The 16199-nt window shown below is 46.3% G+C and overlaps 1 protein-coding gene across 4 annotated transcripts in view; it reads right to left on the bottom strand.

The window, feature by feature from the left end:
• Window positions 1-16199, bottom strand: part of GPR155 (G protein-coupled receptor 155) — a 112088-nt gene that overhangs the window by 42209 nt on the left and 53680 nt on the right. For all 4 annotated transcript variants that reach the window (XM_033946196.1, XM_033946199.1, XM_033946197.1 and 1 more), the window contains exons 8-12: window positions 15920-16004; window positions 15511-15601; window positions 13895-14108; window positions 12179-12271; window positions 983-1116 (exon numbers count right to left, since the gene is read on the bottom strand). In XM_033946196.1, coding sequence (XP_033802087.1) covers window positions 983-1116; window positions 12179-12271; window positions 13895-14108; window positions 15511-15601; window positions 15920-16004 — 617 coding nt within the window. The remainder of the gene's footprint in view (window positions 1-982; window positions 1117-12178; window positions 12272-13894; window positions 14109-15510; window positions 15602-15919; window positions 16005-16199) is intronic.

The raw sequence follows: 16199 nt of genomic DNA, 5'->3' as shown, positions 1-16199 counted from the left end.
CATCCAAACTTTGTTTCTCCACCAGCTAGAGTCTGTAAATTTAAAAGTCATCACCAACATCTCTTCTCACATCAAACAGCATTATGTAGTAAAGATCTGGAAAAACTGCTTGTGCCTACTACTTATAGGGAATTCAGGAAACGCCTAACACATCTGTTCCTGAAGTACTTAGGTAACTGACCTATACAATCTTAGTCCTCAACAAATGATCTTTAGAACTGTTATTCACTAACTCTGAACTATGTTTATTCCACTCAATCTGTAATACCTTTTGATCATTGTAAACTGCATAGAACTTCACAGTCCTGCGGTATATAAACTGTTATTATTATTATTATTCTAGCTTATCCATATAAATGTGCTGTAAAATATCTGGGGCTGAATTGTGGTTTTTTTGAGCCACTACATCGTGTCAGAAGAAAGGCCCTGCTGGGGATGACTGCGAGCAGCCTGTTTTGAGCGCTGCCTCCTGCTGATTGGCTACCGATTTGGGTAAGGGAGGGAGGATGTTCACGCTCAGGACCACTACCTGCTTCTACTGCTTCAGGGCTGGGGGGGGGGGGCGGCGGCTCAGGATCGCTGCGCGCTGGTGTTTTGGGGTGGGGGAGAAATTGAGACAAGGTTTCTAATACAGCACTCTCAAGCAACCAGAAAAACAGTTATCCAGCATCCACCAATCCCTATGGGTACCAGATAATAGATTCTACTGTAAAGAAATGCTCAATAATGCCATGTGCTTCTTTGAAAAATAAATTAAAGAAATTAAAAAAAATAGTAGCCACAGCTTAAGTTCAATGGTTCAATGGAAGAGGCTGGCTAGCTACAGCTCCTATCAGGCCTTGCTGATAAAATCAACAAGAGGTTTAGTTTTGAAGGAAGATTCTCATTTTGACTTCAACTAGCCAAGGAGAAAAATTGTTGAGAAGAGGGTGGAAGAGGTGGGAAAGCAAATACTTTAATAAAGGGTAAGAACATGACTTACAGCAAACAGACCCACAATGAGAAGTAAACAGAGCAATACATGTCTGGCCAGCTGAATGTCTCCACGCTGCAGCAGCTGCTCTTCCTCTGTTAACTTGCACTTCTGGGAATTGCACCAGCGCACACACTGGTCCACTACAAAAAAAGAAATCAAAATCAAAGTTTCACACTATGCAAAAGTAGCAAACTGTTACACTAGCGCATCCTTAAATACAAACACTAAATTGGTTTTTAAAATGAACAGGAGGAACAAATTTTCACTCAAAATAGTTATGCTCTGGAACTCGCGTTGCCAGAGGATCTGGTTATAGTGATTACTATATCTGAGTTTAAAAAAGGTTTGAATAATTTCCTAGAGGAAAAATCCATAGTCTGCAATTAAGACAGACATCTGGGAAACCATTGAATGTCTTGGGGGATCAGTAGCATGACATTTTCCTAATATCTGAGATTCTGCCAAATATTTGTAACCTGGATTGGCCATTGTTAGAAGCAGGATACTGGGTCAGATGGACCATAGGTCTGATCCAGTATGGCTGTTCTTATGCTCACAGGGCTGTAGAATGAGAAAAGAATAAACTACCGTATTTTCGCGGATATAACGCGCGCGTTATACGCGTTTTTACCTACCGCGCATACCCCTCGCGCGTTATATGCCTGAGCGCGGTATACAAAAGTTTTTAAACATAGTTCCCACCCCGCCCGACGCCCGATTCACCCCCCCAGCAGGACCGCTCGCACCCCCACCCCGAACGACCGCTCGCACGCGCTCCCACCCGCACCCGCATCCATGATCGGAGCAAGAGGGAGCACAAGCCCTCTTGCCCGGCCGACTCCCCGACGTCCGATACATCCCCCCCCGGCAGGACCACTCGCACCCCCACCCCGAAGGACCGCCGACTTCCCGACAATATCGGGCCAGAAGGGAGCCCAAACCCTCCTGGCCACGGCGACCCCCTAACCCCACCCCGCACTACATTACGGGCAGGAGGGATCCCAGGCCCTCCTGCCCTCGACACAAACCCCCCTCCCCCCCCAACGACCGCCCCCCCCCCCAAGAACCTCCGACCGCCCCCCCAGCCGACCCGCGACCCCCCTGGCCGACCCCCACGACCCCCCCACCCCCCTTCCCCGTACCTTTAGTAGTTGGCCGGACAGACGGGAGCCAAACCCGCCTGTCCGGCAGGCAGCCAACGAAGGAATGAGGCCGGATTGGCCCATCCGTCCTAAAGCTCCGCCTACTGGTGGGGCCTAAGGCGCGTGGGCCAATCAGAATAGGCCCTGGAGCCTTAGGTCCCACCTGGGGGCGCGGCCTGAGACACATGGTCGGGTTGGGCCCATGTGCCTCAGGCCGCGCCCCCAGGTGGGACCTAAGGCTCCAGGGCCTATTCTGATTGGCCCACGCGCCTTAGGCCCCACCAGTAGGCGGAGCTTTAGGACGGATGGGCCAATCCGGCCTCATTCCTTCGTTGGCTGCCTGCCGGACAGGCGGGTTTGGCTCCCGTCTGTCCGGCCAACTACCAAAGGTACGGGGAAGGGGGGTGGGGGGGTCGTGGGGGTCGGCCAGGGGGGTCGCGGGTCGGCTGGGGGACGGGCAGAGGTTCTTGGGGGGGGGCGGTCGTTGGGGGGAGGGGGTTTGCGTCGAGGGCAGGAGGGCCTGGGATCCCTCCTGCCCGTAATGTAGTGCGGGGTGGGGTTAGGGGGTCGCCGTGGCCAGGAGGGTTTGGGCTCCCTCCTGGCCCGATATTGTTGGGGAGTCGGCGGTCCTTCGGGGTGAGGGTGCGAGTGGTCCTGCCGGGGGGGGGGGATGTATCGGACGTCGGGGGGGGGGCATCAGGCTTTCAGGATGGGGACAGACCTTCAAGGGGGGACAGGACTTCAAGGGGGGACAGTGCACGGAAAGTCAGGGGGGGTGAACGGAGAGTCGGGACAGCACGGAAAGTCAGGGCAGTGCACGGAAGTCAGGGGGGGTGAACGGAGAGTCGGGACAGCGCACGGAAAGTCAGGGCGGGCGAAAGGAGCGTCGGGCATCATGCGCGGTATACCCGTGAGCGCGGTATACAAAAGTTTTTGTACATATCATCGTGATTTCTGCGCGCTATACCCGTGTGCGCGTTTTACACGGGTGCGCGTTATATCCGCGAAAATACGGTACATTTTAGAAAGAGAGTTTTCAGCTGGGTTTGGATATAGTGCTGAGACAACCTGAAAGCCAGAAGGAAGAGAAGAAAAATAACATGGCTTTTGCTGCTTCTGTGTCACAGTGTGCGTGGGCAAAAGTATTTGTTTTGGTTTGCTTTCTTCATTAATTTCATTTTTTGCTATTATGATTGCAATTCTATAACTGTGTGTCTGTTAGGATCCTATTTTCTTTTAAGGAATAATGGTGTAAAGTGAAATACATGCATATAGTTCAGGCAAGAGCATTTATACCAACCGTAAGATTGAGACAAGTATGGGCACCTATATTTCAGAGATACGCATGTGAACTTGTAGTTCTCTGTAAGTTATGCTCATAACTTTGCACTCCACCCACATGTAAGCCCATGCTCAAACTATGCTCTATCAATGATAAATAAATAAACTAAGTGCCCTTGGTATAGGCCTTAAAGTAACTGACTGGGTTAGGAACTTGTTGAGTGAAAGGCAACAGAGGGGAGTGGTAAATGGAGTGCATTCCGAGGAAAAGTATGCTACCAGTGATGTTCCACAAGGTTCTGTTAACATTTTTGAAACCAATATCGCTGAAGGGTTGTCTAGTAAGGGTTGCCATTTTTTTTTCAGATGCTTATAGGATAGACACCCCTGATGGTGTAGATAACATGAGGAAGGACCTGTCGAAGCTTGAAGAATGGTCTGGAATTTGGCAGCTAAGATTTAATGCTAAAAAAATGCAGGATCATGCATTTGGGCTGCAAAATCCCAATGGAACAGTAAAGTTTAGGGAGTAAAGAACCTTTATGCACGAAAGTGGACCGAGAATCAGGTGTGATCATGTATGATATATGGTAAACTGGATTTGTTTTTCAAAGAGCAGCAGGTCCAGAATTTTATGTGATACTTTTATTACTGCATTTCCCAGATTCCAAAGGCATTCATTTCAAAAGAATGTTCTCAAGGAGGTTTCCATACTTGGCATCTGTGGCTTGGAATGCACTTCTGTATCAAAATTAGGAAACTTCAGAATTATTTACTTCAAAAGGATGCTATTTTTAAAAACTTTTTGAATGTCTAATAGTATTTTAGTCATGTAATTCTGATGTTCTTCTCAGAGGATGCGTGGTTCTTTTAAATCTTTTAATTTACATAGAACTAGATAGATTGTGAGCCCACCAGGACAGATAGGGAAAAATGCTTGAATACCTGATTGTAAAACCACTTAGATAACCTTGATAGGTAGTATATAAAAACCTAATAAACTTGAAACTTGATATGGTATAGGCAGAATATAAGACACCTGGAATGCACTTCCGGAGAGCGTAATAGGGCAGAGTACGGTACTGGAGTTCAAGAAAGGATTGAACAATTTCCTGCTGTAAAAGGGGATAGAGGGGTATAGATAGAGGATTACTGCACAGGTCCTGGACCTGTTGGGCGCCACGTGAGCGGACTGCTGGGCACGATGGACCTCAGGTCTGACCCAGCAGAGGCATTGCTTATGTTCTTAAACAGATGCTAGAAGGATGTTTGGGTGAACAGAGAGAGAAATGGCCAGTGGGAAAGAGGAGGTGATAATGCCTCTGTATAAGACACTAATGAAATCTCATTTAGAATATTGAATTCTGGAGATCGAACCTTCAAAAAGATATCAACAAGATGGAGTTAGTCCAGAGGAAGGTCTATGTCATAAGGCGTACGGGGAAAGACTCAAAGATCTTGATATGTAGATGAAATGTGGGAGAGGAAGATATGATAGAAAAGTTTAAATATCTATGTGACAAATGCCCAAGAAGTGAGTTTCTTTCAAATGAAAGGAAGCTCTAGAATGAGGGAGCATAGGATGAAGGTAACTTACTTCTTCCGGAGCAGAGCCAGCAGACGAGTCATCGCGGGACCTTCCAGCATGCGGCTGCTGAGTCCACTCCAGAGCAAGTACATCGGAGTGGGGTGGACTGGCAGCCGGCAGCTACAGTCTTTACGGGACCTTGCTGCATGAAGGGAGAGAAAGGAGCAAGGCTGCTGGAATGGAAGAGTGGTGGAGGGAAAGAAAGGGGGCAGGGTGGTATGGAAGGGAGGTGCTGATGGAATTGATGTACAGAGAAAGGGGAGAGACATAAGGGGGAAGGATATTGGAGGGAAAGAAAGGGGGAAGATGCTGATTGAAGAGGGGTGTATGGAGAGAGAAAGGGCAGACATTGGATGGTAGTGGGGAGCCTATGCTGGATGGAAGTGCAGATGGGAGAGATAAGGGAGCAAATGCAAGAAGGAAATGGGAGGAGAGAAAGAGGGGAGCAGACGCTGGATGGAAGTGGACAGAGAGAGGAGAAGGTACTAAATGGAAGGGTTGGAGAAAGAGGGTACATGATGGAAGGAGGGGATAAATAAAAGGAGGGCACCTGATGGGGAGAAAGGGATTGAGTTAGGGAAACACTGGAGGGGTGAGGGAAAGAGGTGGCAAGCTTTAGGTAGACAGTAAAAATGGACACTGATGAGAGGGTAGTAAGAACGTAATCTAAACAGATGCAGAAAAATTGAAAAGGAAAATGAGGTAAAAAAGGGAAAGAGATTGCAGAGGGAAGGAGAGGAGAGAGATGCCAGACCAATGGGGGTGAAAGGAGAGATGGAAGGGGGAGGCATACAGTTTTTGGAAGGGGCATAGAAGGAGGGAAGATGCCATATAAGGGAAGAGAGACAGCAGACAGTGGATGGAAGGAAGAGAGTTACAAGAAGATGAGGAAAGCAGAAACCACAGAAGACAAAGGTATAAAAAAATTTTCTATTTATTTATTGCTTTAGGAGACATGTGTCACTGTTTCTGTGGAGCATTGTATGCAGAGTCCAGCTTCTTGCTGGTTCAATTTAACCTTTGTCTATGTATTTCTATTTTATCCCCCCTTTTACAAAACTGTGGAGCGTTTTTTAGTGCCAGCTGTGGTGGTATCAGCTCTGATGCTCAGAATTCTATGAGTGTCAGAGCTGTTACCTCCGTAGCTAAAATCCACACCTACAATTTTGTAAAAGATGGAGGGGTTAGTTTGTGGTTACATATTCCATACTAGGCGAAGGTGTTTTCTGTGTTCTGAGTGTTCGAAAGACATGTTTTTTTGTTAGGATTGACTGCAGAATTGATCTGTACTAGTCTGGCTTGTTTAGTTTTACAATGGGTATATTGATGTTGTACTGCTCATTGCAGTATGTAAGATGCTGCCTTTTCCTAGGTACTCATGTGTGACGTGTGGATTGTTACTAAAAATCATGTTTTCATTCAGATGGGGGGTGTCAAAAAATGATGCGCCCCGGATGTCACATATGCTAGGTACGCCACTGGAAGGAACAGAAAGGGAGAGAAGTTGGACACAAGGGATGGTGTGGAAGGGGGGATAGAGATTCTGGATAGGAGGGTAGTTGGGAAAAGAAAGGGAGAGATGATGAACCCTGGGGTGGTGGGGAAGGAGGGGGAGATGCTGGATGAAAGGGTAGTTAAGAAAAGGTGGATCTGTGGAGGGAGACAAAAAAAAAGGAAAGATGCCAGACCTCCTGGGGAGGGAAGGGGAGGACAGAGATGGCAGATGGATGGTTAGAACGGAGAAAGAAGGAGATCCTGGCAAGCAAGTTATCATTAGACAACCAGAGACTGGGACCAACAAGATATGAATAATGACCAGACAACAAAAGGTAGAAAAACTAATTTTATTTTCTGATTACAATATGCCAGATTTGAAACGTGTATCCTGCCAGAGCTGGTGTTAGACCGCAAACGTGAGCTAGGATTTAAGAGAGAGAGGAAAAGTCTTTTTTGTTTGTTTATTTTGTTTACACCACAGCACCAGTGTGGTTAGGAAAAGGCAAAGTGGGTGAAGAGGCTATAAAATAAACCCACCAGGATGTTTGAAAAAAAAAAAAAACACCCAATTGGGCAGGAAAATCAAATCAAACCGAAAAACCAATTCAATAGGCTGAATCGAATCGGAATTTTTTTTCCTGAATCAGGCAGCACTACACAGTATTACTCGAAAGGGTCCAGAGAAGAGTTACTAAAATGGTTAAGGGGCTGGAGGAGTTGCCATACAGCGAGAGGTTAGAGAAATTGGGCCTCTTCTCCCTTGAGCAGAGGAGACTGAGAGGGGACATGATCAAAATATTCAAGATAATGAAAGGAATAGACTTAGTAGATAAAGACAGGTTGTTCACCCTCTCCAAGGTAGAGAGAACAAGAGGGCACTCTCTAAAGTTAAAAGGGGATAGATTCCGTACAAACGTAAGGAAGTTCTTCATCCAGAGAGTGGTAGAAAATTGGAACGCTCTTCCGGAGGCTGTTATAGGGGAAAACACCCTCCAGGGATTCAAGACAGTTAGACAAGTTCCTGCTGAACCGGAACATACGCAGGTAAGGCTATTCTCAGTTAGGGTACTAGTCTTTGACCTAAGGTTCGCCGCGTGAATGGACTGCTGGTCACAATGGACCACTGGTCTGACCCAGCAGCGGCAATTCTTATTTTCTTATGTTCTTATCCAACACCTTAAATAAACAACAGTTGCTGGAGGAGTAAAAAACACAAAGCCCAACTTAGTTAAGTTTCGCCCTGATGAGTTGGTTCAGGGACTATAAAACTGTTGAAACAAAAAAAATAATAATAATATAAGATTTTGTAAATCAGGCTTCTAATAAGTGTGCGATTATAAAACTAGTCACAAGCAGTAAAGGTTTTTCTCTAACAGGTGTGCAGTCACAAAACTGGTCACTAGCAGTATTCATGCATACACTCCCTTTAGTCAATAGAATTCACAAGTTTACAAAGGCTTCTTAAAGCCAGAGGGTTAAAAAAAAAAGCATACAACCTCTGGGGTTTAAAACTTTAAACCAGCCTTCTAATAAATATGCAGATATAAAATCAGTCACATGCAGCAAATAAGGTTAATAGAGATATTTTTCTCTAACTGGTATGCAGTCACAAAGCTAGCACTAATAGTACTCATACCCTTTAGTTTGTAAAACTAATCATAAGCATATTATCGCCCCCCCTTTAAAAGGTTTTAAAAAAAAGTTGAAAAATGTTTCTAAAGGTAGGCAATCACAAAGCCCAAAGGGGGTGGACCCGGCAGACACAGGGAGTTACGGCAAAGTCCCGCAATGACTGCGTCTGCCGGGTCCACCCCCTCCGATGTAACTTACTTCTTCCGGAGCAGAGCCGGCAGACGAGTCATCGTGGGACCTTCCTGCACCTCAGCGCGGCTGCCGACTCTGCTGCAGAGAAAGTAAGTCAGAGGTAAAGTGACCATTTATTTTTTTCATCAAAAGGGGACATCTATTAATTGACTGTGTATCCTTTCTTTCACTTCTTTCTTTCTGCACTCAGGCTCAACAATTGTCCCTTTCTATTCCCTCCCTCCCTCCTTCCTTCCCATGTTCTTAGTGCCCCCATCCCGTGTCCATAGTGCCCCCAGTGCCCCCTTCTTATGTCCCCCCTACTGCCTTCCAGATTTTGTCCACCCCCAAAGCCAGCCAGCCTATCTCACTACCTCCCTAAAGCCAGCCAGCTTGCCTGCCTACATCCTTCCCTCCCTGCCGCGGAAAAAAAAAAAAAAAAAGCCTTTCTCCTTCCTTTCCCCTGGTCTGTGCCGCTGCAGTCTTACCTCTCCGCTGCTGCTGCTAATCGCCGACAAGAAGTCTTCTTTCCGACGTCAATTCTTTTTTTATTATTCAGTCCTCAATTTCCCTCTTTCACTGTGTCTACTTATAGCTAGCCACCTCTTTCCCTCACCCCTTCCAGTATCTAACTCTATCCTCTGCTGCAGTACCGCCCCTCCTCTGTCATCAGAGGCAGGATCAAGGCGGAGGAAACAGCTCAAAAGCAAGTTTACAAAGACGCTGTAACCGCGATCTTCCCTGCAGACTGCAGCCATGAGGTAAACGGTGCGGGGAGGCCAGGGGGAACATGGAGGCCTTCCCGGGGGGGGGGGAGCGCAGTCCTTCGGGGAGGCCAGGGGGGAACCGGACGCCAGGGAGGGGGGGGAAGCCGACTGACTCTCCCTCTTCCCCTCTACAGCAGGTGCGGCAGCGGCCGGCCGCAAGAGCAGCGCTGCTGCTCCTGCTTTAGGGGGTGAGGGTCAGATGAATCGGGAAGCCGATTTTGGGGGGTTTTAGATCTATTCGAATTGGTGAACCGATTCGAATCATGATTCGGGCAGCACTAGTACTGTGTCCTTCTTCATGTACAGCAACCAGTGCTGGTTGCAGTATTCCAAGTGAGGGCGTACCATGGCCTGATATAGTGGCATAACAACCTTCTCTGATCTATTCGTGATCCCCTTCTTAATCATTCCTAGCATTCTGTTTGCACTTTTTGCCGCTGCAGCACATTGCGCGGACGGCTTCATCGACTTGTCGACCAGTTTTCCCAAGTCTCTTTCCTGGGGGGTCTCTCCAAGTACCACCCCGGTCTACTGCCATTTGCTATTTGACATATGTGCATATCTATACTTGTACATATGTATAAGATGATATTCACATATATTAGGCATCTAAATGTAGACACCTTCTTTACAGAAAGGGCAGTTCTGTACATTTGAATTTATGTACCTAAAAAGCTACTGCACATAAGTGAAGCAAGTGAAAGCACATCCCTACTATGATGATAGTCCATCCTGACCAAGGATGGCGGAGCAGAGAGCTCTTGATGCTATTTGATCATTGGAGCCAGATGTAGCAGAGACCATTGCAGGAGAAATGAGGAAAAACTCTTTTACAAATGTGTTTGAGTTTTTAAGTTCTCTCAAAATTAATTTTTTTTTTTTTTTTTTTTTTTTTTAAGGGGGTGAGGATCTAATTAAAGAAGAAAATTTAAAAAAAAACTTGAGAGAACTTAAAAACTCAAACTTTTTTTTTTAAAGTTTTTCCTCATTTCTCCTGCAGTGGTCTCTGCTACACCTGGCTCTAATGATCAAATGGCAGCAAGAACTCTCTGCTCCACCATCCTTGGTCAGGATGGGCTACCATCACAGTAGGGATATGCATTCACTGATGCTCTTTACAGTCTATGGCCCAGAAATATCAAAGAAGAGACAAGTTAATTTAATCATGTATTTTTTAATGGGTGTAACTTATGGGCAAACTGGATGGACTGTTCAGGTCTTTATCTGCTGGTCATTTACTATGTTACTAGAAGCTGGCAGGGGAAGCCCTGATTAGCTGATCATGGCTCTGGAGCCAGCAGGGGAAGCCGTGAATCAGCTCAGCTGCAAGCCGCCACTCTCCCTTCTGCCAGCTCTCAGCTGATCACAGCTCTGAAGCCACCATCATCTCGGCAGAGGAGGAAGAGAACGGCGGCTAGCTGCAGATTGTATTTTCTTTTTAGAGGGGGCATAGCTGCTGTGTGTGTGTTATGTTAAGTGCACAACACATTCACACACACCAGCCACTGGTAGCTCCAGAACTGCCAGAAAAATTATCCCGTAAAAGGTGTGTGTGTATAGTGGGGGGGGGGGGGTGGCAATCCTTTCAGTGCACCACAAGGAGAGGTCCTTGTAATGTATTTGCATAGGGCTCTCGGTGGCTGCTATGAGGATCGGTAGCAGCCTTGAAAAACCCTTTCAGGCATCAGAAGCTGTGCTTCCACACCTGTAAGACTGCTTTAATGAGTCTTACTGATACAGAAAGCTTTGAGCATCAGAGCCTTAATGTCTTCATTCTATTCAAGCTGCTGCCACTAGATGGCCCAATGGTACTGCAACCCAGCCTTTGGCCTGTCAGCACAGTAATACAAAAAAAGACACACAGCATAGGCAATACAGGGGACTTACTTCACTGGAAGACTTCCTTTTACTGACAAGGAATGGGGTTGGTTAGTAGGTTTCAATGAAATATTTATTATTTGAGCCCTTCAGAGCATGTCCACTTTTTGCATTACTGCAACTATACATTGATTCATAGCCTCTATGGCTTAAAGACTTAGAAGGAAAAAATCAGGTCATGTCCCTATCAATATACATACAGATTAAAGTCAATTCATTAGATGGACAATATCTCCCAATGTAGCAAAGTGCATTCGCTCCAAACATTGACCTACACTTAATGCTTTATTCATGTGATACAGAAATCAGCCTTTGAGACTGTTGACAAAGGCATAGTAGCTGAAACACTGTCAGTGTCAAATCTTCACAGTGCTACCACTAATAAAGTGAACTTTGAACTTTACACCCATGGCTGAATTATTGGCTTCTCATCCTCACGACTTCTCTGTTGTGCTTGATTTATTACAATGGACCAGCCTGTAATAAAACTTCACATCTCTTACACAGACTCAAAGCCAACATCCTAAACTGTCTTTCCCTGTTTTCTATTCAACCCAGTACGCCTACTTATCTTCATTCTTCTGCTGCTCTTATTCCCTGTTCTCCTCTTAATGGATGCTATCACTGCTGTCTAGCTGACTTAAATGGAAAACCAGCAGCATTTTAAAAGGTTTCTGCACTTGCTCAGAGAATACTACAATGCAGCATTTAGTTACAATAGGTATTTTCTTGTCCCCAGAGGCCTTACATTAAGCTTTTTTTATCGCCTGCTGCAGCAGTAAAAGCTCAAGACGCTCATAGGAATTCTACAAGCATCGGAGTTTTTACCACTGCAGTCAGTGATAAAAAAGCCTAATGCAGCTTGCTAAAGAGGGAAGGGGAGTTTGTATCAGAGGCAATGGATAGTTGCTTCATAAAAAGTGTGAGGGGGGGAGGATTAAGTTTGTATTGGAGGCAATGGATAGTTATTTGACGTGCCAAAGATCACAAAGAGCCTCAGCGGGATGTGAATCCCAATTTCCCTAGTACCCAGCCCGTTGCTTTGACCATTAGGATGATGAATCCAAGCAGCCAATTCTGAAGATCAGTGAAACAGTGACAGAAGAGTTGTCCCAGGTACCTAGAACCTAGTGAACCTGGTCACCAAGTTTCCATCACTGCTAGTGGTTTGGATGCTCTTATTTATATAATGTATCTGTTGATTGAAATGCAGAAGCCTCCATTAGTTTCAATAGTAATACGTTACCTTCTTCAATAGAAGGAAATTCAACGGTAGTCATCCTGTCTGGCTCTCCCGTACAGCACAGCTCTCCGTTTTGTATCGGGCATGCAGCACAGCCTGTGTAAAGAAATATATAATGGTCAAACCTCAGTTGGCGTTCCACACTGCACCATGTCACCACCCCAATTCCTCGCTTGCTCTCTGGCTCCAATTTCATTTCTTCTCATGATTGTGTGCTCTCCTATGCCCTTCCGCTGGTCTTTTCTTTACCAGTTCCTCTCAAATCACTGATCGTGTGTTCAGCTTTCCAAATTTGCATATAGGAGTAGGATTATGTGGATATAAAGGGTTTTTTAAAAAAAATATACTGCCTATCAAGGTTATCTAAGTGGTTTTATAATCAGGTATTCAAGCATTTTCCCTATCTGTCCTGGCAGGCTCACAATCTATCTAATGTACCTGGGGCTATGGAGGACCGAGTGACTTGCCCAGGGTTACAAGGAGCAGTGCAGGGTTTGAACCCACAACCCCAGGGTGCTGAGGCTGTAGCTCCAACCACTGCGCCACACACTCTTCCATCTCTGTTTTTGTTAGTCCTCCTTTGTTCAAAAAGGTGCTACATTTAAATTTAAAAAAAACATGTGATAAGTTGATAAACACAATTGCAATAAAAAGTCAAAATAAGCTTTTAAATAATTTTCAAAATCAGTTGTGTGCAACCAATTACAGAAAATGCTCATTCGGACAGTAAGTCTTACTCCTACTTTTTCATTATTTGAAAATTTCATACTTACCGTATTTTCACACATATAACGCGTGCGTTATACACGATTTTACAAACCGTGCATAACCATGCGCGTTATACGCGTGAGCGTGTTTTACAACTTTTTTTTTACATAGTTCCCCCCCCGATTCACCCCGCAGGACTGCTCGCACCCCCACAGCCTCCCGACCCCCACCCCCCATCATGTAGAAGCTCCTACCGTTGTCCTGCTGCTTCCTCTGCCGGCGGTCCCGGCTCTTCTGTGAGCCCTGTGTCTGCGCTGCTTCTTCTTCCGGCGGTCCCGCCCTTTCTCTGACGTCAGAGGAAGCAGCGCAGACGCAGGGCTCACAGAAGGGCCGGGACCGCCAGCAGAGGAAGCAGCAGGACAACGGTAGGAGCTTCTACATGATGGGGGGGCGAGTCGGGAGGCTGTGGGGGTGCGAGCGGTCCTTCGGGGTGGGGGTGCAAGTGCTCCTGTGGGGGGGTGACTCGGACGGGGCAATCAAGCTTTCAGGGTGGGGACAGGACTTCAAGGGGGAGAAGAGAGTCGGGGCGGGCTAAAGGAGAGTCGGGGTGGCCAGAGGAGAGTTGGGGCGGGCGAAAGGAGAGTCGGGGTGGCGACGGGAGAGTCGGGGTGGCGACGGGAGAGTCGGGGTGGCATGCGCGGTATACGGGTGTGCGCGGTATATAAAAATTTATTTACATAAATTACAGTTTCCCGTGCGCTATACCCGTGTGCGCGTTTTAAACGGGTGCACAGTATATGAGTGAAAATACGGTACTAGAACTCCTAAATAGTGGACACCGAATTACTTGCATGCTTCTCAACAGGAAGAGCTAACTCAGGATCCTGATCAAATTTTAACTGCCATATGACTCTAAAATCAGTTGTTCCTAGTACTGTTAGTTATCAAAAAAAAAAAAAATCCTTGAGTAGCTTGAAGCCTCAGGTGTGATAAGAGCTGCCTCTCCCATACCTTTCTGTGTGGCAGACTCTCTGAGGAACTGAGGGCTCTCCATTAGGGTAGGGCTGTCCCTGGGAACTGTACCCACAGGCTCCTCATTAACAACTTGATGGGAAGGTTGGTTCAGCACCTGGTAATGGCTCTCTCTGTCATTTCGGCTCATGCACATCAGGGACATACCCGAAAGCAATATACTACAAAACAGGATTACTGCTGTGCTGATGATCTACAATGCGAGAAAAAGTGAAACAAGAGAAATTTTGAACATGCAGAGTAACATGAAGGTAAGCTAGCAACTGATACATGATCAAAGTCTCACACTAGCTGTTAGTAGGACGAGGCATTTGAACAGGAGGTACCCAGGAGGCTCATCTTAGAGAATGACATGGTGACCGTTACCCATGGTTAGCCGAAGGCAACCTTTAGGAACAGGGAGGTGTTAAAATTTAAAAAAAAAGTCTGGTTGCCAAGGGTACGGGGGACAAGGCCATTCATCATCCTGTGGAGCGGTAAATAGCCTTGTCCCTGCAGTGAAGTATCTGCCGCGAGTTGTCTCCCACTCCCTTCTCACCCCTCCCAGTCAGCAGCTCTTCTTGGCGCAATTGTGTATCCAGCAGCACCCTTCCCCCTTCGTGGATGCAGCAACATTCCCCCCCTCGCAGGTCCAGCAGCCCTCCCCCTCATCCCTCCCTCTCTCTTGAGGGTCCAATAGCCCCCCACCCTCACACTCTCCCGATGGCCGGCGGCAAAAAACAACAACCAAAAAACAAAAAAAAACCAACCTGCAACTCTCCTCTGGGTTGGCCCCATTGTGCCTACTGGGAAGAGCATACCAGCCTGTTAGTCACTTCCTGATGCAGGGCTGCTCCGACTGGAACCTTCTTGCTGCTGAGTCCCTCCTCCGATGTAACCTCTGGCCGGAAGTGATATCAGAAGGAGGAACGCTGCAGCAAGAAGGTTCTGGTAGAGCAGCCCTGCGTGCAGGAAGCATCTAACAGGCTGGTAGACATCCCCACAAATTTTTCCCCATGTCATTCTCTAGCTCAGCTTCTTAAGCATACCATAGTTTATAAGACACTATAAAAAATTTTTGTTTGAAACACTTTTTAAATCAGCAATTGAATCCCTATGGCTAGGGACAGATTCATTTAAGATGTGCCATCCTGGGTCAAAACAGTGCTCCATCAAGCCTAGTATTTTGTCTACAAAGCTGCTTTGTCCAGATCACCTGCCAAATCTTAATGGCAAGATGTATCCACTATTGTTTGCTCTGCTTCCCTTAAAAAAAAGAAGAACCAAAACACTGCTCAAGTCCAAAGGGGGAAGAATAATTGTTAAACATAGCCCAGGCACCTACCCTACTAAAAATTTAGTTCAATCCAATATGGATGAGAACATTTAATAGGGTCAAAGTTGAAGAGTGCTCTCACGCATCAGATCTTCTTTCTCCCCAACCCTAGGTTCTGAGCCCCCTTCTGTGGCTGTTTTTATCACCTCAGTCTACACTGTGTACCCTAAGGCCATGCAAAATGCCCACCATGACCCCTGGCAGAAGTCTCAAGATACTACCAACTAGGGGCATCACTCCTGGCGTCCATCTCCAATAGCACAGAAACAAATCCTTTTACCTGGTGCTGTCCATAAAAAAAGGCAGAGTCTGTGGCATCACGGTTGCATTCACCAGCCATCAAGAGGATTCCCATTGTAAGTGCTGGGATGCTGTCAAAGGAAGGAATGGGGAGGGGGAAAAAGGAACACAAAAATAAAAAAAATAAATAAAACGATGTAACCTATTCCATTACATAAAACATGTTTATTTGCATTAGAAGAAAACTAAATTGGGGGTGGACAGGTGGATAGTACACTCTGCTGATTGTTTAGGCATTGTACTGAAGAGTCATTGTACAACATTTTGTTCCGATTGATGGGAGGGGTGGGGAGGGGGGATTTGCTGTTTTCTGTGATGATATGTTTTGCTGGTTGTACTTTTCTGATAAAACTTTTCAATAAAAACTCAACTAAATTGGCCAACCTTACCCCCATCCTGCTACGATAAGAAAGCCAACTGGAATCTTCGTAACCTCCCTCTTCTTTAAAAGGAGCAGAGAGAGTGAAATAAGACCTGAAAAAAAAAGAAATGCTTATGAAAAAGCCTCATCTCTTAGCAAAAAAAAACCTGAAGCCTTGCTACCTCACCCTAGGTCAAGGGGCTCTCAACCCAGTCCCCAAGACACACCCACAGGGGTGAGCGGCACCCGGGGTGATGGCACTCCTCTCCCCCCCCCCCCCACTGTGCGCGCCCTTTCCCCATAACTTT

This window comes from Geotrypetes seraphini, chromosome 5 (genome assembly GCF_902459505.1).
Source record: "Geotrypetes seraphini chromosome 5, aGeoSer1.1, whole genome shotgun sequence".
In the NCBI taxonomy this organism is placed as follows: domain Eukaryota; kingdom Metazoa; phylum Chordata; class Amphibia; order Gymnophiona; family Dermophiidae; genus Geotrypetes; species Geotrypetes seraphini.
The sequence above is the reverse complement of the archived record's forward strand: the minus strand, read 5'-3'. Positions and strand labels throughout refer to the sequence as shown.